The 22,425-nt window shown below is 39.1% G+C and overlaps 1 protein-coding gene across 8 annotated transcripts in view; it reads right to left on the bottom strand.

Annotated features, from left to right (window-relative positions):
• Positions 1-22,425, bottom strand: part of LOC113060391 (collagen alpha-1(XII) chain-like) — a 72,645-nt gene that overhangs the window by 12,106 nt on the left and 38,114 nt on the right. For all 8 annotated transcript variants that reach the window (XM_026229273.1, XM_026229269.1, XM_026229270.1 and 5 more), the window contains 23 exons: positions 21,868-22,000; positions 21,734-21,754; positions 21,500-21,639; positions 20,530-20,659; positions 20,276-20,415; positions 19,815-19,944; positions 18,042-18,184; positions 15,215-15,344; positions 14,399-14,541; positions 14,114-14,243; positions 13,812-13,931; positions 13,557-13,703; positions 13,348-13,464; positions 12,446-12,598; positions 12,296-12,370; positions 11,960-12,099; positions 11,751-11,874; positions 11,505-11,648; positions 9,751-9,915; positions 9,623-9,661; positions 9,381-9,519; positions 8,394-8,536; positions 7,956-8,065 (listed from right to left, as the gene is read on the bottom strand). In XM_026229273.1, the coding sequence (XP_026085058.1) occupies positions 7,956-8,065; positions 8,394-8,536; positions 9,381-9,519; positions 9,623-9,661; positions 9,751-9,915; positions 11,505-11,648; positions 11,751-11,874; positions 11,960-12,099; positions 12,296-12,370; positions 12,446-12,598; positions 13,348-13,464; positions 13,557-13,703; positions 13,812-13,931; positions 14,114-14,243; positions 14,399-14,541; positions 15,215-15,344; positions 18,042-18,184; positions 19,815-19,944; positions 20,276-20,415; positions 20,530-20,659; positions 21,500-21,639; positions 21,734-21,754; positions 21,868-22,000 (2,856 nt within the window). The remainder of the gene's footprint in view (positions 1-7,955; positions 8,066-8,393; positions 8,537-9,380; positions 9,520-9,622; positions 9,662-9,750; positions 9,916-11,504; positions 11,649-11,750; positions 11,875-11,959; positions 12,100-12,295; positions 12,371-12,445; positions 12,599-13,347; positions 13,465-13,556; positions 13,704-13,811; positions 13,932-14,113; positions 14,244-14,398; positions 14,542-15,214; positions 15,345-18,041; positions 18,185-19,814; positions 19,945-20,275; positions 20,416-20,529; positions 20,660-21,499; positions 21,640-21,733; positions 21,755-21,867; positions 22,001-22,425) is intronic.

Here is a 22,425-nt window from a genome sequence, read left to right as displayed (position 1 = left end):
TAACAGTTCTATCCAACCATAATGAGTTTAATTAGTTCATTATGTGAAGACATGCCAGTCGCCAAACAAATACGAATCTTTATGTCAGCAGATAATATTAACTGGTTTACCAACTGTAATTTCCACTGCATTCACCAACGGACTCGGAAGCAACCACCAAAATGCTTTTTCCATCCTTTTTTTTTTTTTTTCTTTTTTTTTTTGAGGGAATACAATGTTTTCTTTATGTAGCATCACCACATGTTGCTATTATGTCATTTTGCGGGTGACCGTCTAATGCACTCATTCCCCTGACTTGAGCAGTTGCTTTTTTCAGTCAAGAAGTCTGACCAGCCCATACATCTGATATTCATTTTTTGTAGATCAGTACTCCATAGGCAAGGTCATATTTCTTGCCACAACACAGTCAACATCTTTGGCAACCAGCTTTTGGCTTCCCACAAGGAGAAGGGGTCTGAAGTTCTGGCTTTAGATGGAAAGTTTAAGAAGCTCAACCAAATAGTGTGTTCAAAAGCTCATGGGAAGCTGAGAATGCAATAGTTATCAATTCTAAAAATATATGCAGGGAGACCTTTTTTGATAAATGGGTAAGTGTCATAGCAGAAAAACTGAAATGTTTTCATCTCATTCGCTTGTTTGGTGTACACTCTCTCGAGTCTTCCAGTTCTGGCTACTGTGGCTGTCTGAATATGCCCACCATGTGGTTTCATTTTGCTCTGCTCTAGTCTTCCCCTCTATCCTGTTAGACTTTCTTTATATCTGTTGCCCTCCAGTTGCACGCTTGGCTAGCCATCTAGGAATTCATTAATTAGTAAATTAGTAAATTTACATTTGTGACCCTGGACCACAAAGCCAGTCTTAAGTCGCTGGGGTATATTTGTAGCAATAGCTAAAAATACACTTTATGGGTCAAAATTATTTATTTTTGCTTTATGCCAAAAGTCTTAAGTAAAGATCATGTTCCATGAAGATATTTTGTACATTTCCTACAGTAAATATAATAAAACTTAATTTTTGATTAGTTATATCCATTGCTAAGATCTTAATTTTGGACAAGGTGATTTTCTCAAAATAATGATTTCTGGATTGGGTTGGAGACGGTTCGTCCTATCTCCACCTGTGTTCACTAGATCTAGAGCTCGTTCTCAAGGCCTGGAAGCCCGGCGCTGCGGTTTCTTCGCCCTCTGAGGCAGAGCTCGCTGCAGCATTTATTTTTCTCTGAGGAGACTGATGTTGTTTGTGTGACTGAGTGGCAAAAAAAAGAAAAAGACATGTGCGCTGCCGAGGCAATGCGTGTATTACAGTGTTTCATTTTGATTTGAGTTTGATGTGAGTTTGTGACTAATTTTGTTCAGTCTTGTTCAGCTCGCTAAATTAGGCGCGGTCACTTTAAGAGACAATGAATGCATCCAATATAATACACATGCAATTTTTTTTTCTCAACAGTTTACTTTCACTTAAGACATAACCGACAGTGTTTTCAAACATACTATCCAAAATGGGTATTTTCACATATTTTGTATGTTTTTGTCTTTATAAGAGCAAATATAGACAAATTTGTTGTTCAAGTGTTTTGAGACGCCTCTCTCTGCGTGAGCCCTGAACACCAGAACACCGCGGTGCTGAAGTGGGCTCTTACACATCCTTTTCTGTTTGTTTAAACTGCAAATGGTTTTTGTTCATTCAGGTGCAGGGGGAACTTTGCAAAGGAGAGCTCGGTTCAGTGTTGCTGTCTGTAAGACGCGGCACTCTCTCCACATGCACAGCGCTCGAGTTACCAGCTACTCAGTTCAGCTTTTCCGTGTCTTATGTTTGAATGCTTTAAAGTCTTTTGAATGGTTAAATTGGAGAGTGGCAAGGCTTAATAACATGTGAAAATTATACACTTTCGTGACGACATGCAACAGCGTTCTGTCAACTGTCCTGAGCGTCTTTTTAGACTGGCCTCAGCCAGACGGTTGAGATCTTTGGGTGCGGCCGTTACCTGACACCGGGTGATAGTCACAATCACTGCCTCACATGTCTGGGCATTAAGCACGCTGAGGTGGTGTTCGTGGATGAGTCATGTTCACACTGCGGAAAGATGATCATCTCAGCTGCGAACCAGGCTCTGCTACCTCCAAGGGGGCAAAGTCCCATTGCTGATTCCGTGATCTTGCCTTTTTCTGGCGGCTGAGAGACGAGAACCACTTCCAGCAGCAGCACAGGCTGTTTGAGGATACAGTGGTGGCAAACCCCTCAGGGAACCAACCCTCAGTAACACGGAACCCACGGAACACGCTGGGCCCTCTTCAATGAGCCTACGAGCGGTATCCAGTGGAACTTCCCCCCCAACCAGATGTCGATCTCAGCATTGTGAGATCAACATCCCTCCGGGACGGTGGCAAAGCCTGAATCATATAGAGATGGCAGCTTACTTTCCCAGGCCACCGAGAGGGTCATCAGCCTCGGCTATGCGATTCAGTTCGCCCAGTGTCCCCCCAAGTTCAATGGCATCTGCTTAACTGTAGCCGATGTTCCTATTCTGTGGGTAGAGATCGCAGTCCTACTTGTGGAGGATGCGATAGAGCCGGTCCCTCCAGCCATTATGAATTTGGGGTTTTACAACCATTACTTTATTGTACCCAAGAAAGGTGGTGGGTTACAGCCAATCTTTGATCTGTGAATCTTGAACTGGGCCCTTCATCAGTTACCGTTTAAGATGTTGATGCAGAAACACATCTTTGGGGTGCGTCCGTCCCCAAGATTGGTTTGCAGCGATCAAGCTGAAGGATGTGTACTTTCATGTGTCAATCCTTCCATGCCACAGTACACACATTCGAGGGGCGTTTATATCTCTGCAAAGTCTTGCCCTTGGGGCTTTTCCTGTCTACCGGTGTCTACAAGTCATGAGGGGAGTCTGGTTCCCCTCAGAGAGTTAGTTGTTTGCATTATGATGATTGGCTTATTATAGCACAGTCTTGAAACCAGTTGTGCGAGCACAGGGACTGTTGGACCTTCGGGTGTCCCGATGCAGGTTCTCTTTTCTTGGTATGGAGTGGGATTTGGTCGAACAGACGGCGCACCTCACAGAGGAATTGAATACATTTAAGGTCAGGACAGCGGTCCCACTGAAACTCTTTCAGAGGCTCCTGGGGCATATAATGGCCGCAGCGGCACTAATACAGCTTGGCCAGTTACATGTGAGACCGCTCCAGCACTGGCTTTATGGCCATGTTCCGAGGTGGGCATGGAAGCGCAGCACTAACCAGGTCTCAGATCTTAAGTTCCTCCGGGCAGGGGTGCTCCTAGGACAGATCTCCAGGCATGCAATCTCAGGAGTTTGGACAGGCCCGCAGCTGCATTTGCACATCAGTTGCCAAGAGTTGTTAGCAGTGTGTCTTGCCTTGAACTGCCTCAAAAGGGCGCTTATGGGGCAAGCACGTGCTGGTCCGAATGGACCGAATGCCTAAGCAAATATGCCTTTTCCCCAGTTAGCCTTCTCGCACAGAACCTGTGCAAAGTCCAGGAGGATGAGGAGCAGTCTTGCTAGTGGCGCCGTATTGGCCCACTCAGACCTGGTTCCCAGAACTAGTGCTCCTTGCAACAGCCCCTCCTTGGCCGATTCCTCTGAGGAAGAATCTACTGACTCAGAGACGGGGCACCATTTGGCACTCACGTCCAGACCTTTGGAAACTCAATGTCTACCCCAGAAGGTAGTGAACACCATCACTTCGGTGAGAGCATCATCTATAAGCCTTGTGGTGGAACCTGTTGGTCGGGTGTTGTACTTCTCGCTGAGAAGACCCCTGGAGATACCTGATTGCGGTTGTGCTTTCCTTTCTGCAGCAAGTGCTGGAGTAAAGGCTGTCTCCCTCCACCCTCAAAGTCCAGGTTGCTGCTATTGCTGCATATCATTTCCCTGTGAATGGTAAGTCTTTGGGTAAGCATGACCTCATCATTAGGTTCCTTAGAGGGGCCAGGAGGTTAAATCCTTCCCGAACCCCCTCTATACCCTCTTGGGACCTGACTCTAGTGCTGAAATCACTACAGCAGGGCCCATTCGAGCCTTTGCATTGAGTGGAGCTAAATTTATTTGATTGAAAACTTTGCTCCTGCTTGCACTGGCCTCCATCAAGAGGATAGGGGACCTGCATGCATTTTTGGTTGACGATTCATGCCTAGAGTTAACCCTCTGGAGTCGATTATTATGGAGTCATTTTCTCCTGATAATCGTACAGATAAGAGCAATACATTCTGCAATACGTCTACTTTTTTTTTGATACAGACATATACAATATACATATACAATAACAACAAAACTTTGTGCACTTATAAAATAAAGATAACAAACAAGGTGTGCTATCTTCAGCCTTTATCTGCGCTGATCTTCATTTACAAACACGTCATTAAAATGAACTGTAACTCCGTGAATATTCAACGAAGAGACATGAGAGAGATATCTATAGAAAGCTTGACATGTCTACTTTTGCCACTGAAAACAGATATTCTGTGATAAAGTAATCCATATGAAAACAACGCAATGTCCCTTTTTCATGTCTCTCTTCATTATCTTCTAATGAGACCACGCCCACGCGCTGAAAGCTCTATTCAGATTATAATGTTTCACTGAAGCACGCGGCTTGAATACGCCCATAACAGAAGACATTTTACTGTTATTTTACTGTTATTTTACTGTTTGCTTGGCGATGAGGGGAATAAGACATAATTCACCCCAAAAAGATGTGATGTGGATTACCTCAGGATTTGAGATTTGGATTTCCTACGAAAAAAGAATTAAGCACTTTATTCAGCATAGATGATAGACATGATTAAATCTCTTTTTATTTATTTTATATACTTGTACTAGTTTTCACACAACGTGTAAACATTTTACTAGTTAGACTTTTTCCAAACTATAATTCCTGACTAAATGTATAGTCAAGTGAAACATTATGAAGTTTCAATAACAATATAAACTACTATAACATTCAAAAGCTTGATGTAAATAATATAAATTTAACAAATAAATGTAAATGTAACAAACAATGCTGTTTTTTTAATTTATCCCCCCCAAAAAACTGAAAACAAATATTCTCAGCTCTTTTCAATATTAATAATAATAATAATGATAATTGTTTTGTAGAAAATCTGATTGTTAAAAGGATTTCTGAAGGATTGTGTGACTGGAGCAATGAAAAAAAAAAGCAGCTTTGAAAGTCACCTTTGATTGTTCCTAATAAACTGTTTAACTGCACTCGCAAGTGAATATTAAATTATGTTGTGGGATAATTAAATATATTCTAAATAAACTACAAACATAAAATTATATAGATTTATTTTGTCCTTACATTCTTCCTTGTAATTCTTCCTTCTCAGTCACAAACCTGACTGAATGGCTCATTATGCAGCTCATTATGCGGGCCTTTGTCTTCTCAGGTGTAAATCACAATGATATTCATGTTAGTTGATGCCTACTCGCATATGACTTTTACAAACAAAAGTGTCTTAGAAAATTTAAATCGATATATTGTTTTCTGTGAGTGAGTAAACAAGATGATTTTCACATCATTTAGAAATAAAATATTCTAGACTACAAGATCCCGTTCTCAAAAGTCCCGGGAACCAGTCTTCTGTATGTGTATTTTTACTTTTTCACTAACCACGCATAACATTTTTTTTTTTTTTTTTTAAACAAAGTCAATGTACATACATACTGCTCACATATTATTATAGCCCAGTATGTGATGATTACATTGAGATTAGACTTTAGCCATTAGATGTTTATAAGTAACTGAAAAAAGCACAAATGTCAGGGCATGACAAAACTTCTCCAGGCCCCAAAAATACCATTAGACCTCAGGGGTTAATACTAAAAAGCAATTATGAGTCTTGTCTCACACGAGCTTCATGTGAACAGTGCTTCCAAACCATTCACATGAAATGACCGTCTAATCTAACTCGGAAAGCTTTTCTTCATGGCTTGATTTTGGCTACTAACTTTATAATCTCTGGGATTTAATAAAAGAAAGGAAATGACATGAAGAAAGGGCCAGTGTTCTGTGTGTTATTGTGTGGCTGACCACAGAATCCACTTAACTGCTGATTTCTTTTCCCTTGGATCTCGAAGCAGTCTTGTTAAACATAATAATGGCATAGTGTACACACTTTTGTAGACACTTTTAATTCCAATAATAATGGCTTGTAGGTTGTTATTAACTACTACACAAAAATATCAATTACAAATCCATCGGGCCTTGAGTGTTCATCTGAATTGGCGGTGGTAAGATTCTGGCCAATGACATTTAAGCAAAACAAGGAATCAAATACGCCTCGTTTCCTTTAAGCAATATTATTTGTATTGACTTTCCGATAATCCTGAGAGATTTCACAAGTTTCACTCAATAAGTTTCCCATGCAAAACTCTCCACCTTGATGCTAGGGTGCAAAGTGTCTATGATATTCTACTCTCATGTTCCTCCAAGTCTGTGGGAGTTTTTGGTTCATTTTAAAGATTGCCCGATAAGTCCAGTTACTTAAAAATACATAAACTGCATGATATGAAGTATCATTTAAGTCTGTAGTGGAAATGATACATGATGAGGTAAACAGTGCAGTTTAATATTTATTGTTAGGGTTGGTTTAAATACATAACCAAAATTTGAGCAATTGCAATAATAATAATTGCCTTAGTAAGCACAAACAAACCAAAGCGGGAAGAAAGAGAAAAGTCTTTCAACTTTTTCAACTCTCCAAAGCATGTTAAACCCAAAAGATTTCCTTTTCGTGTAACCAGTCTGTAATCTTGTAACCAAGATGGTCAGCTAATCACCACCTTAGCTCAGAATTGCTGTTCTTTGCTCACGTCTCCTGCAGTGCCAGTGGTTGCTGAACATACAGTAGGCAATAGTGGTAAATTATACTTTTTAATGAAGCCTGGACCAAAAATCTGCCCGCAGTCACAATCCAGACTAATATGACATCACTGTCATTGTAATGATGTCAATGGGTCAATCTCAAGAACGCAATCAAAATATATTAAAAATGGCTATTATTATTATCACCAATGATTCAATTACATTATTATAATACAGTAATGATATTTTTTACATTAAAATACCAAAAATATGATGTTTAAATGCTTTACAATTTTTTTTTACTATTACAAGTAATGAACATTGGGTGGAAAAAGGCTTCATTTTCTTTAAGCATCATAATTATTTTTCTTTGACTCTTCAGTGGTCTTCGTGAGATTCACCCCGATTGTGCTGTGCTTTCAAATTTCCCACACAGACTGGGAAAATCTTTCATGTGTGGTTGTAAAATTAGCACATCTTGAAATCTGATTCGCCAATATGCACTTACTAGACCAAAACTGCCAAATCCCAGCCAGTATAAATTACAGTCTCCTGGTTTTCAGGCGTTTTTGGCTTCAGCAATTAAACTATGTATGTGGTCTGTTGGCCCACACATGACAAAATGCTGACATGTTTAGCTTTAAAGAGACTACGGCGTGTGCACTGGGCTTAGAATAACCTCTGAGAAAGCAAAACCCTTTATATAAAAATAACATCATTAATGTCCTCTTTTACAACATGTTCAGTAGTAATAATTGATGTTTCCAACTCTCATGAACCACATCACCATGAGCAGTGTGGAGCTGCTCTTGCACAAACCTGCAGCTAGAATGACGGCTGGTTGTTTAGGCAAAATAAGTGGCAAATCTTTCACAGAGCTCCAAGAAATAAAACCGTGTCATTAATTGGAAACATATCCGCCAAGAGTTAATATCCAAAAGATCGCTCCCAAGTTCAAATCCATCAGCCGATTCATATTTACAAGACAAGATAAGAAGGTCAAGATAAAGTGGTTGTTCTGCGGCATCACAGTGAAAACCCCCTTTTGGAAACCTTATTTTTAAGAGCAATTTTAAATGTCCAAGTAGTCAACCGAAGTAAGTAAGAAAATCATTCTACCTTGTGGAAACTGCCGTGGAAAACTTTCTTCACTTGGTCGTTATCAAAGGAGACTCTCTGAATTTCACCTCTGGAGTCCTTATTGTAGAATGAGATGCTTCTACTGGAGGCTGAGAACAAAACACACACTTACAAATGGCAATGCACTGAATGCCTGGACAAAAATGACAAAAATAAATAAATACACCAACAACCAAACAAAGGATTTCCATCTAAATCTGACCTTGAAGCTCTAAAAGGGCTGAGTATGCATTTCTGAATAATTACTGCTATAAATCACTGCATGCCTGAAATCTGGAAGCTATTTAGAGGGTTTCTGTTTCTAAATAAGTTTTAGCAGATACCACAAAGTTTACTGCATGCACACACATACAAACACACACACACACACACACACACACACACAGGAGACATGGAAGATGAACATATGTTCCTTACGATCAATGGTGAGCCCGACCTCAGGGTTGTTGTTCTTATTTGTTATTTGCCAAATATCAAACGCATCCTTGCCAGTGTCGGGAAGAAGACGGAAGAGGAGAATCAGAGTGTAGGAAGAAGAAAGACCATCTGGATGGATTTCCCTTCAAAGAAAAACACAGCTCATTTATCAAAGCAAAGAACTTCACCAGGCAGCCCACAGATTAAATCTTCATAAAATCATGACATATTGCAAAATATGACAGCATATAATGGGTTTCATGGGAATATTGCATGTGTCTGACGACAAGTAAATAATTAAAAGCTTTATACAGTTGTGCAGTATATTGTGTATGTTGTGCAGTGAAACCAGACAAAAACTAAAAAGTGCAGAACAGATTCATGTAGTTTCCTCTGAGATAAATGCAAACAGATTTGCAGCCTTGAGTAAAGACAACATACAGAAGGTTTTTTTTTGTTTTGTTTTTTTCTCCTCTTGTGCTGGTTTCCATTTGAAAAGCTGCAGGCCACGCACAAATACAAATCATTAAAGTTAAATTAATCAAGCATGCCTTGGCCAGAGACATTCATAGCCAATCTTTAGGCTTAGCACTGTACACTTCTTGATCTAAAAGTGTACAGACAGTCACTCCAGCATATTTGACAATGGCACCATTGGAACAATATGAAAAAAGCCTGAGATTTCTATGTCATAATTAGTAATTTAGAAATCATTTGCATTACTTTTTGCATTACTTTTCCAGTTTCGATAAGGTCAATCATGAGAATGTTTTTTTATGAGTTCACACTGGAATTGTCTGCAATATCTGACACATCATTCACTCAAACTGCTACAACAAACAAGAAGAAATGTTCCTTAAAGAGACACCAGAGACGGCAAGCCTTTTGAAGACAGTTACAACAATTGTGATCACTTGACTCCCATTATAGTCTGTAGGGGAGCAGCTCAGTAAACATGCAAAACACATGCACTGCACTTCAACCTACTTTGTGGGCTGGGAAATGAATGCATCCTTATGGAGTCTGTATGCAATGTAACTGTTGAAGGAGCCAGGTTCCATGGAGACGCCGTTCATGCCAGCAAATGTCTTGTCAGTGATATTAAAGGCTTCCAGCATCCTGAAGCCTGCAAGTTTTCATCAAAGCATGAATCACAAGGTGCATAACAGTGTGTAATAAGACTATGATGATAGAAGGTCTTCGGATATGGACTTCAGTCAGGTTCTGACCTGGGGATGTGAATCCGTCGAGGTAAATCAAAGGACAAGCTGTAAAAGAATTCAGGAAATAGTTTCACTCTTTCATGTTAGCGATAAGATGAACAATACAATGCAGACTATAAAGAGTGACGTCCTACTGGATGTTGCTGTTTCACAGATGAACGTAATGAGGTTGTCTTGGATCTTAGTAAACGCGTCAAAGTCATCAACGATGAAGACGTGTCTCTCGCTGGGCTTGCTTCCGATGTTCCTGAGTTCAGCGGTGTCTACGTCTGCGACCCCCACCACAAACACACTGTAGCCTGAGGAAAAGACAACGCTGAGGACTTTGGAACATGTAGAGTCACTTGTCTGAAGTAATTTGAGATACATTGTCTGTCAAAACCTGTCAAGAACTTTTCCAGGGTCGTATTTCACCCAAAGGTTAACAATTATGTTTGCATAAAGAAAATAAGGTCTATTTCCATGACCACTGAGATCAGCAATTAATGCTTATTTTTAATACAAATAAATAAATAAACAAACAAATCAATGATGTCTGGGCAGGACGATTCTTTTATACTACAGTACTTTAAAGAATTTAATCAGAATAGCCATAGTCAAGTTCATGGTCCAAAAAGGCTTTATTTTCTTAATGCTAAACAGTCTTAAATATTCCCTAAGAGTCTTAAATTCAGTTTGATTAAATTTAAGGCCATTCAAAATCGTAAACATTTTAAATGATATAACAAAAGTCTTAATGTGGGGAAGTCATGGCCTACTGGTTAGAGATTCAGACTCATAATCCAAAGGTTGCAAGTTCAAGTCTTAGTCCAGCAGGAATTGTAAGTGGAGGGAGTTAATGTACAGCGCTCTCTTCCACCTTCAACACCACGACTGAGGTACCCGAGCCCACAAATGCTCCCTGGGTGCTGCAGCCCACATTGAAAGAACCTATATGTTGATATATGATCATATATGAAACCTATATCCAGTGTATATGCAAATATATGCTGCATATATGCGTAGCCTATATATGGCACATATAGGCAAAATTGAGGTGCATATATGTGCATATACAGGAAATATAGGTCTCCTGTATTGCTTCTTCATATCCACATATAAGCCCTATACATACAAGATATGTCTTCTATATAGCTAATGGCAGTATCTGGTCATTTTGTAGCTCATATCTCTATTTTGACTGTCGTACATAATGTACATTTCTACATTTTGGACTTTTATTTATGTTGCCTAGCAGCTATGGATTTTAATTTTACTATTATAGGTGAACATATAGATACATATATAGGTGCATATATGTACCTATATAGGTGTATGTATGCACATATATATGTGTACATATATGTACACATATGTATAAATATATGTGAGCATATATGTGTAAATATAATATAGGAAAGGGCCAATTTTATATATGTCACATATATTAAAAACTATATCAAAACCTATATTGAAACATATATGTTTTCATAGGTTTTTTCCATGTGGGAGCATAAATTGCTGTCCACTGCTCCGGGTGTGTGTTCACAGTGTGTGTGTGTTCACTGCTGTGTGTGTGTGTGTGTGCACTTTGGATGGGTTAAATGCAGAGCACAAATTCTGAGTATGGGTCACCATACTTGGCTGAATGTCACGTCACTTTTACTTTCACTTTACTCTCTTTCACATAGGAGCGAAAATATGCCTTTGAGAGAAATATCATGACCGTTTTTGTTTTTTGCCATTTCCAGCCCTAATTTGCTCTACATGGACATATGGTATGGTGCAGGTATTAAAAAAGGCCTTAAAAAGTTTTGAACTTTATTTGAAAAACTCTACAGATACTCTGTCCAGTAAACAATTTCTTGATGTTATTGTTTGTTTGTGTGTTTATTTTACTCAGTGTTACCTGCATGCTGTAGTTTAGTAGCACTCTTCTTCACTTCATCTTGAGAACGTCCGTCAGTTACTACGACCAGAACTTTGGGAACGTTTCTCCTCATCCCACTCTCTGATGTGAACACTTTCTCTCCGATATGCTTCAGCGCAACACCTAAAGCATTCACACGCATTAAAACAAAGCATCAGTTCATAGCCATTTTGTTTCTTCTTTTGACACATTTAGGTAGGGAACATGAAAGAATGTTTCACAAACCCGTTTTGGTGTTTCCTCCTCTGTATCTGACCATCTGAAGGGCGGACAGCACCATCCCCTTGTCGTGGTAGGTGTTCAGTTTGAACTCTGTTTTAGCTTCATCGCTGTACTGCACAAAAGACACCTGTTTCACAGAATGAGAAAAAAGAGCAAATGAATCACAGCACAGTCAGGCAGATCAATCACATGACCACAGACAGGTCTGTTACCTGCATCCCATCACGACTGATGACATCAAACGCTCCGATCATGCTGAAGACAAACTGACGGACTTTAATGAAGCTCTCATCTCCAATACTCCACGAGCCGTCGATCAGGAACACCAGGTCAGCCTTGGCTCCTTTGCACACTGGCATTACAGAACAAAGTATACTGAGTAATGCACGGATATTAATACATCATATCACCCCTGTCAAATGCTCTTTTAGTTACTCCACTGTTGTGAGCACTGTGCATTAAATGTTTACTGGATCTGAAATTCCAGCCAGCTCTACAGTGTAATAAAAGTTTCAGAGGATTGCGTTGTTTGGATCTTGTGTCTTTACCCTCGAGTGCGCCGGGGATGGTGGGTGGTGGTGGAGGAGTTGGAGGTGGTGTTGGGGCTACGGTGGGCTTCACCACTACAGAACAGACAAAGAAACCATGAGTAAAACTGAACTGTGAGACTGAAGTCTTCTGAATGCGTGGTGACTTACGTGTGCGCTCTTTGACACTGACTCCGGGGCCCTCCTGGTTGGGGGTCTGTGTGTAGACTGTGGCGTTGTACAGTGCATCTGGCGTCAGCCCGTCAAAACAGTACTGGCTCTCAGCAGCGGTGATAGTGACCTCCTGAGCCCCACGGTTAGCCGCTAATGATAAGAGAGAACTGAAAGCTTATACAAACATCGAGATTTATGTACTTGAATTGCATTTAAATTTCAAACATATAAAAAATATATTGTTTATGTGATGCAATAAATATATACAGTAAACAAATATAAAAAATAAATAAGTGCACAATTTGTTATTAACTATTTTAACTATTAACTAAAATTAAAACTATACAACATATAACACTAAGACATATTATAATAAAATAAAAATATTTTTTTAATGAAAAAAATATATTAATAACTCTCATTCAAAATATCAAGAAAATCTAACAGGATATTAAAATAAAACAAATTAAAATAGTTTAGAATCAGCATAAATCTGTTCACAATTGCATTTCTTCAGTTGTAAAGCATGAACATGGTTAAAATATGACTTGATGTGAAATAAGCAATATTCAATTAATATCCAGTTAAAAATGTATGAGATTTAAGCTTATTTGATTTATTGTTAATAAATATATAAACTTGGTTATTGTTTAAACACATTAAATGAATTAGTACTATTACAGAAATCTGACCAGTTTCATTTATTAATTACTAAATAAATATGCATCACATTAGCACAATGGACAAAAAAAAAAAAATTAAAAAAAAAATATATATATATATATTATATATATGCAATGCAAATACTTAACTCCTAAAATTAGGCCTAAATATTTTTTGTACTGTATGTAAAACACCCGTAGGTGGAACATGAATAAAATGCAGCGTTTATTTCTTACGATTGAAAGGATTGAGTTTGAGTCTGTAAGAGGTGGCGGCTCGGTGAGGCGTCCATCTGATGCAGAAGGAGTCATAGCCGACGTTGTATGTGTTGAGGTCAGTCACATTGAGGTACACTGCAAACAGCATTCCACAGTTAAAGCAGGCGCTTTAAAACAATCTTGTGACATGTCTGTACACTTTCTCAGTCAAAGAAACAAGCACGTACAGGTGGTTCCCTGTCCGACCAGAGCGCCGCTCACGCCTGCGTCATACTGAGCATAAACCTTCAGGTCATAGGTGGTGCCCGGCTGCAGGTTGTGCAGGACGTGTGTAGTAACATCTCCAACAAACACTTCCATGGTGTTATCCGTGCCTGCAACAACACGTGGAACAGAACTTACTAGAGCATGTATCAGCATGATCTACAACAAGATGCCCAGATTATGACAACATGGTAAAATCATCTAAAACTGTCTCTTACCCACTGGGGTATAGACCAGATTATAACCATTGACCCGTGCAGGTACAGAGTCCCAGGACACACGGAAACGAGTGTACCACTCATCAGAAACACGCAGGTTACGAGGCTCCAGGAGACCCACTGAAGGAGAAGAAAGGAAATGAAAAAACAGAAAGGAAAAAAAAAACTAGTGTATTTTCCTAGTGTGCACTGATTTCCAGCACAGATTTTTTGCTACAGTCAACAATCCATCCATCCGTCCATCCATCCATCTATATCTATCTATCTATGAAGCTGTAATGTGATTGGGTAACCATCCTTACATGTTTTTCCATCTCCAGAGAGACCTCCTCCAGGCCCATCTTGATAAATGGCCTCCACGTTGATGTTGTACGGAGTGTCTGGCTGCAGGTTTTGCAAGATGACAGAGTTTCTGTTGCCAGGGACACTTGTCTATGTGAAAAACAGCAGGACAAGATCAGCTTTCTAGCATGCATTCAGTCAAATAACGTCCATGGGCTCATAAAATCAGGTTTCTAAATACCTGATGTGAACATATAACGCTGCTCTTCTTCATAATCACTACTATAAAATACAACAGCACTCACAAACTCCTCGATGGGATCTCCAGTGGTGGGTGCATAGACGATGCGGTACTGCAGCACGGGTCCTTCTGCATGCTCCCAGCTGACGGTCAGCGTGCTGGTGGTCGGATCATACACACGCAGGTTCCTGGGGCCACCGCGGGGCACTGCAATCACATCAACAGAAACTCTCTCAAAATCATTATACTGTATACATACAAGTGTTCAATTGTAATATATATATATATATATATATATTGTAATGTTTTAATGACGGGGAATTCATCATCTAAAAATAATGATTTTCTCCTTCTGACATTATATGAGGAAGAAGCAGCCAGTTTCCTTTACATTCTTTATCAGTACTTCTAGTTTACCCTTAAATTTGCCTCAGATAGCTTCATAGTTCTCTGCCATGGGAAAAAAAATCGTTTTGAACAGTTTTTTTCCCTAGAGAAATGTTTTTGGCACAAATGTATGGTGGTGGAATGCCACTGGCTAGTAAACCCATGTGATGAAGTTTAAATAATGTAGCAGAGTTAGGATTCATAACGATTAATAACTTTGTACCTTAAGTCCACAACTCCATATTTTAGATTGGGGGTAGAAACTCAAAAACAGGACGAAAGATTTTGTTTTTTGAATATGAAAACAAATATGATGACAAATCACAACCCTCATAATTTGGGTTAAGTTGGAAAATGAGATTTCCCGAGATTTCATCAGTTACCTTTACATCTGAAGTGATTAAATAACAAATATAAATGCTGACATTTCATTGGCCAATGTCACTGAGAATGTGCCACAACTCTGATAGAGGCGTCCTGCGGTCAGACTCACGTGTTTTCCCATTATCAGATGCAGAGGAGCCCTCGCCGTCAGCATACAGAGCCACCACACTCACAGCGTAGTCTGTGTCTGAATCCAGCTGCTCCAGCAAGGCAGTGTGGGTGTTCCCTGGAACCAGCACCTAACCCACAACAACAACAACAACCACTAATAATTAACCAGCAGGGACACACAGGCTGCCTTTGTTAATTAGCGATATTTATGATACTTTAAAAAACTTTTTTAAATAATAAGTGAAACTCACAATGGGTCTCATTCATGAAACATTCGTAAATATACGAGTAAATATCGGAGTTATTTGCGCGTAAAGAGAACTTCCCGAAAACTCTTCTCCTGATTCACAAAAACTTCGTAACCGTCAGATGTGATAGTGAAATGTGTATGTGTTAATGAATTCCAGTCAGTCGTAAATGGGACGCGCGTGCACGCTCATTCTCAATTACCATAAATCATATTACGACACCAAACGAAGGATTTCAACATGTCTTCTCAAAAGCAACTGAAAAAGAAACATTTCTCAGCTGCAGAAATTGAAGTTTTATTATCAGAAGTTCATTCAAAACGCCACATTTTATTTTCAAGCGTACTAGTGGCGTATCAGGTCTTAAAAAAGGAAGTTTGGCTGCATATTACAGATCCTATTACTGGCTCTGATAATAAAAGTAAAAAAAAAAACGTATGTAATTACTATATAATATTTTTTTTCAAAATGCTGTGTAAATATGCTGTGTAAATTAAAATGCAGCCGTATTAATGAGCAAAACGTTCAGACGTTAAACGCACTATTTACACGTGGCTGGGAGCAGGTGTAGATTTCTTTCATACCAACTAACATTTGGAAAATACAAACGTTTTAATGAATCCAAAAATTGACGCCAAAACCACTTTACACGCGATTTACACAAAAATTAGTTCTGCTCGTGTTTCATGAATGAGACCCAATGAGAATATGCAGGTCACATCTAAACATAAAATCAAAAGGAAAATTAATGATTATAATACATTATTACAAAAATAAGCTTATTTTAGGATCATCAGCCAGAACACCTACTGTACATTTGCTCCATGTTTAATTGGTCACACTTCAGTTTAAGGACCAATTCTCACTATTAACCAACTATTTAACTACCGTATTTTCCGGACTATAAGTCACACTTTTTTTCATAGTTTGGCTGGTCCTGCGACTTATAGTCAGGTGCGACTTATTTATCAAAATTAATTTGACATGAACCACGAGACATGAACCAAGAGAAAACATTACCGTCTCCAGCCACGAGAGGGCGCTCTGTGCTGCTCTGTGCTCCTGTAGTCTACACTGAAGACATAGAGCGCCATCTCGCGGCTGGAGACGGTAATGTTTTTTCTTGGTTCTAAATAAATACGACTTATATTCCAGGGCGACTTCTGTTTTTTTCCTCATCATGACATATTTTTGGACTGATGCGACTTATACTCAGATGCGACTTATAGTCCGAAAAATACGGTATGACTTCTATCTCAGTAATTGCTGCTTATTAATAGTTATTAATGTAGCTGTTAAGTTTAGGTAAGGGGTAAGATTAAGAGATCTAAAATATGCTCATGCAGAATAAGGCATTACTATGCGCTTTATAAGTAGTAAGTAAATAGGCTTGTAATGTATATGATAATTACCAACTAGTTCATAGTGAGAATCAGTCCTAAAAATAAAGTGTAACTGTTTAAATAATCTTAATTCATTTACATAAGGATTAAGTTCACAGTTGAGGCGATAAAAATACAACTAAATGAGCACATTTTACTACAAATGAAGTCTACCACTTATTCTTATCAGAGTCATATTCGGTAAATCTCGGGAAGACAATGATTTACAACAAATACTACAGTGTTGTATTTGAGAGGAGTGCTACATATAAGGAAAAAGGGGGAAAAAAAGAAAGAAAATCTTTATGCGAATTCAACATTTCATCTCTTACGATCCCACACCGCACAACTGCTGGTTTTCAAATCTCTCTGATATATTACACCTTGAGAAAGACGTTTGTCTCTCTTTTCCACAGATGACCTCTTGCACTTACGGATGTTTGTGTCACCACTGATTTCCAACCCAACCATTAGCGATCACTTACTCCACCAGTGCAGTGGAAACATTCTTTTGATGTGTTAATAGTGCAAGAGTTGTAGCAATTGGAGTGAATGATGTGCTGACAGTGTCGTGCAATCACCTCCTTTCACTGCCCTTCACAACACCAGGTCAGGGGGTCACTGACTTCCTAATTAATAACACGGGAAACTCCCTTTTTGCATTCCTGACATCACTGTCCAGGGGACGATTCATTATGCTTCTGGAGTTTTTCAAGGTTCCAGTTGAAAAGGTAAAAAATGTATCATAGTTCGGAGGTTAAAATGAAAGCGTAGAGAATTTGGAAAACTGGCTATAATAACGGAAAAGGTTGTGCGTCCAAAACAATATTCCACAAAGCTTTGTGGCTGCAGATAATAAGCTCGTTCTGTTAAGACGTAAGACTGAATGTTTAAACTCTGTTTTACTAAGTGCTGAAATAAAACAGGTTTGGGCTCAAGATTTCCCACAGCTGCTTTCTTTATGCAAGGATCTGACGACAATAAAAGTCATTTATGGATTTCAGAGCTTTGCGAAAATTCCTCTCAGGCAATAAAGTTCATGTGAGAACGAGGTTGCACGATATTAAAAACACAAACATCGTTGCAGGGGGGCAGACTGCGAACAGACCGTTGTGCTCAAAAGGTTAAGAGACTGACATTTGTTGTGACATTTTCCTGCACAACCTCTGGTGTGAGCCTAAAGACAAGGACTTACAGACTGAGGGGGACGTGTTCCAGAGAGAGGGGTGTAGGCGACGCGGTACTGCAGCACATCTCCGGTGGCCGGCTCCCAGCGCACATTCAGGGTGTTTGTGCTGGGGTTATAAACACGGATGTTCTTGGCAGGGGTCCGCACCACTGTTTCAGACAGGAGTGGGAGCAGCATTATAAAAAACAAAGACAGTAAAAGGGGTGAGTGGTTAATCTTGAACAGAAATTTACAACCACTTACAAGAGCACGAAAAACGACACATGCAGGTCTAAACACAATAATAGTTTCAATATCAACTACCACAGTCACAACATTTCAAAAGGGTGAAAAGAGACGTCTCATTTTTGATTAAAATGGCCTTTAAACTAAAACCAATGTAAACACCTGTGTCAGCTTGTGGGTTAGTATTAAGAAATATTGCAGCTTTTAGGGATTTCACCCTTAAATCAAAAGAAAGACATGTTCAGCTTTTTCATCAACAATAAATTGAAGTTTTGTTTTTTTATTATACAGTACACTAGTCAATTTTGAAGTGTTGTCTCAGATTTAATGGGAAGACACATGGGTAAATGTTTATTTTTGTTAATAAAAATAAAATGAAAAATGATAGGACAGATCATAACTGACAGGAAGCAAAGTGGAGAGAGAGAAAGGGGAGTGAGATTGGGAAAGTCTGGAGTCGGGACGTCCCGTAATACAACGGCGCTGTATGTTGGCACACTGTCCATAAGGCTATCGATGCCGATAGAAGTTTTTTTTGTGAACTTTATCTGTTTGCATTTGTAGCTTTTATTATTTATTTATTTCCAGAGAGGTTTGGTAATATGCCATTCACCTGATCTTACGCAACTTAAACATTTTATTCCTAAAAACATTTTTCTAGTTGTTGACAGTATTTTCTGATGTAAATTAGATATCCAAAACATTTTACAAACCTTTGACTAACATGTCGACAAAATGAAACAGTTCTGCTCTGGAAATATATGGAAACTAATTCATTTTGATTTAAATAATTCATAAAATTTGCATATTTAACCATAACATTTCAGAAAATTTGTATGCTAACAATTGTTTGCGATTCTTAATGAAACCAATCAACTGTAGATGTAAGATGATATCTACTATTGAAATAGTTTACCCTATTCAACTGCGGTGTCTTGCCTTAACAGTGAATGTGCACATCTTTCGATAACACACATCGTGCATGAAAACAAAAAGCGGAACAGAATAAGCTTTAGATTTCCACCAGCAAAAACCATATTATACCAGATTTAAACCAAAACAAACATTTGCATTAATGTGGCACACAAACTGGAGGCCAAAGTAGCTCAGATGATGGGAAGCAAAGCACCACGTTATTCCCTGGTGGAAAAACAATGACGCCAACAAAAAGCTGTTAGTTTGACTCTGAAAGAGGAGCATTGAACTGACAGCAGTAAATAAGGCTGCTTTTATGTCCTTGCACCTCCCTGGGCTTTCCATTTGGTGAAATGGATTGTTCGTAAGCCTCACACCAGCATCTCCAGTTATTACACCCCATAAAGAGGGCTCATTAAGCCCAGACTGGAGTAGCATTTATGGGGTTGCCAACACATAGGCATTCCTCCTTTAGTGATCAGTCCAATAAAGCTAATTCAATCTCTGGACAAGTCTCTGAGATTTTATGTATAAGTGCACAACGTTAACGTTAAAGCCAGAAGACTGTACTTTGCATTGAGTATGGGAATTTGTTGCTTTCCAATAATGCTAAAATAAGAAAAGGCTGCATCAACTCACAGGTTTTTCCGTTCTCTGACATGTGCTTGCCCTCTCCAGGAGCGTATACTGGCACCACTGTTACTGTGTACTCAGTATCAGACTGCAGGTTCTTCAGAACTGTACTGGTGGAGCTTCCAGGAACCTGGATCTAAGAGCATGAAAAGAGTGCAAAAACACACAGTGCTTGGGATGGTTGAAAGAGTGTGGCTGTGTGGTAGCTAAACTGTTATACTGTATGTGCATTTAGTACATTTCTATGCACTTGTCTGAGTGGTTGCTTACTGGTCCAAGCCAAGTCTCTATGATTGCTATATTATTATAATATTCTGGACTTCAATATATAGGTCTATGGGAGTTTTGCAGTACTGATTTATCTTTTTATTTTTGAAGACAATTTATTTTCATGAAGACAACTCAAAAACATGGGTCAAATTGACCCGGAATGTAATATAAGTCTTAAGAGGTGCCATGCTATGTACCATGTCTTCTGCGCCCCCTGTGACGGTCTGGTAGTAAATCCTGTATTGCCGTACACTCCCTTCAGCCGGCTCCCAGCGTACATTCAGAGAGCTGACCGTGGGGTCTCTGACCTGGAGGTTTCTCACACTGCCCAGTGGTACTTTAGGAACACATCAAACACTCTTCAACTTGTTGACAAAGGCCTAATTTATGTAAATGGACATACTATCTGAAAATGATACATGAAAACATTTTTAAAAATCCTGTGACGCACATGTCTTTCCTTGGCCAGAAATGTCTTCGGCATCTCCATTCGCATAGACTGCAGCAACCGTGATGTAGTAGGGAGTGTCTGGAGTCAGTTTCTGCAGAATAACTGTGTTTTTCTTCCCTCCGATCTGTGTCTGTGACGGAGAGAAGGAATTGTGTTGTCAAACGAGTCAAAGGATCAGCTCCACTCATTGTATCAATAGCAGTATCTGAGTTATATTCATTTTCTGTGGTAATCAATGGAGCTTTTTTAGACCAAAATATTCCTTTAAATAAGCTTAACCAATTTTCAGCAATGCTGGATAATGTCAGGAAAGGCAAGCCACATCACGAATATGACTGCCGATAGGACAAAAAACAATGTGCAGTTTTATGCTGTTATTCCTATGACTTCTGCCAGTGTAAATCCTCTGCCTTCTAGATGAAGAAAACAGATGCTGGAAAAGTCACTGCAATGGCTGTAGTATAGAAAAACAACACCTCTGCACCCATTCAGATAGCATGAAAACATGATAGTAGTCCTGCTGACAAAAACATTGTAAAACAACTCAAGTTTCGCCTTAAAGTTTTCGTTGGACCAGCATAAAACTGAAAAACAGCAACCTGTAGGAATTATTAAATATGCATTAATCTAAAGATATTATACAAACTACAGATCAGCTAAGAACACTACACAGTACTTGCATTAACAAGATGAAGCCAACAGATTATTTAATGGTTGTGTTGCACTGAATCAGTAAATTAAAGGTGATGTGCACAATTCTTGGTCCAAAACAATTTGGGGATCCAAAACATTTTGTGATAATCATTCAAATCACATTTGGAAGAAGTCAAAATCTTGTTTGCCAAATGAATGAATGTTGGTTTAATTCAATGCAGATGCTGTTTGTGGTTGGTGCCGCTAGTGGATACTGTAATACTGTTATCGGTCAGCCAGATCTAGTGAACATAAAAAATATTGAAATGTTCTTTACAGATTGTGATCTTCCTCCTGCAGCCGGTATGTAGGTGATCCTGTAGTTCTGCACTTTTCCAGGAGCATGATCCCACTTGGCGTTGAGGGAGGTGGTAGTCGCATTGAACACCTGGAGGTTCTGAGGAGGTCCACTAGGAGCTAAGAAGGGAACAACATTGTGTTTTAACACATCCTCATGTCCATATGCAATCCAGATATCAAAGGTCATATAGCTTGAAAACAAAAGACTCACCAGGAGTAATAACCTTGGACACTGCAGTCAGAAAGGTGCAAAGAAGAAGAGTGAGAGTTTGTCAAATGCACATGTAGTGTCTAAAAGTGCAGTAGATGGAAAAAGTTTATCATTTGGATTTTGTGGTTTCTTACATGTACGTTGGCTGCCCAGAAGATCTTCGCTCTCAGACTCATCAGGGTAAATGGCAGTGACAGAAACATCATAGAGAGTGTCTGGCTCCAGGTCTTCCAGAAAGAGAGTGGTGTCCTCGCTGTTCAGGATATCCTGAGGAAGACAGTGCTATTAGCTACATACTGAACAGCAGCTAAAGGAGCTAATACTACTACTACTGCTGGATACTAACAAGCAAACTATTACATGCAGGGATGTAAAAAAAAAAAAAAAAAGTACTGAGAAACTCAAATTTTTGATTTAATTAAAAGTCTTTACTAAGTACTTAAAAAAAATCATTAGGTGAAATAAAATATATATTTAAATAAAAAGATAAACTTGTTTTATTTCAGTTTGTTGCCAAAACAACATTTCTGTTTCTGTTGAAGAACTAAAACAGTTAAAACTGGAAACTAAAACTTAATAAAATCTATATAGACATTGTGGCGAGTGGGGTGGGACCGAGGGACGTGGGAACAAGGAGTGAGGTTGGTGAAATGATTGGGAAATCAACGACACCCGCGACCCACCGCCGGTCT

The sequence above is a fragment of the Carassius auratus genome, chromosome 42 (genome assembly GCF_003368295.1).
Source record: "Carassius auratus strain Wakin chromosome 42, ASM336829v1, whole genome shotgun sequence".
NCBI classification, from domain to species: Eukaryota; Metazoa; Chordata; class Actinopteri; order Cypriniformes; family Cyprinidae; genus Carassius; species Carassius auratus.
The sequence above is the reverse complement of the archived record's forward strand: the minus strand, read 5'-3'. Positions and strand labels throughout refer to the sequence as shown.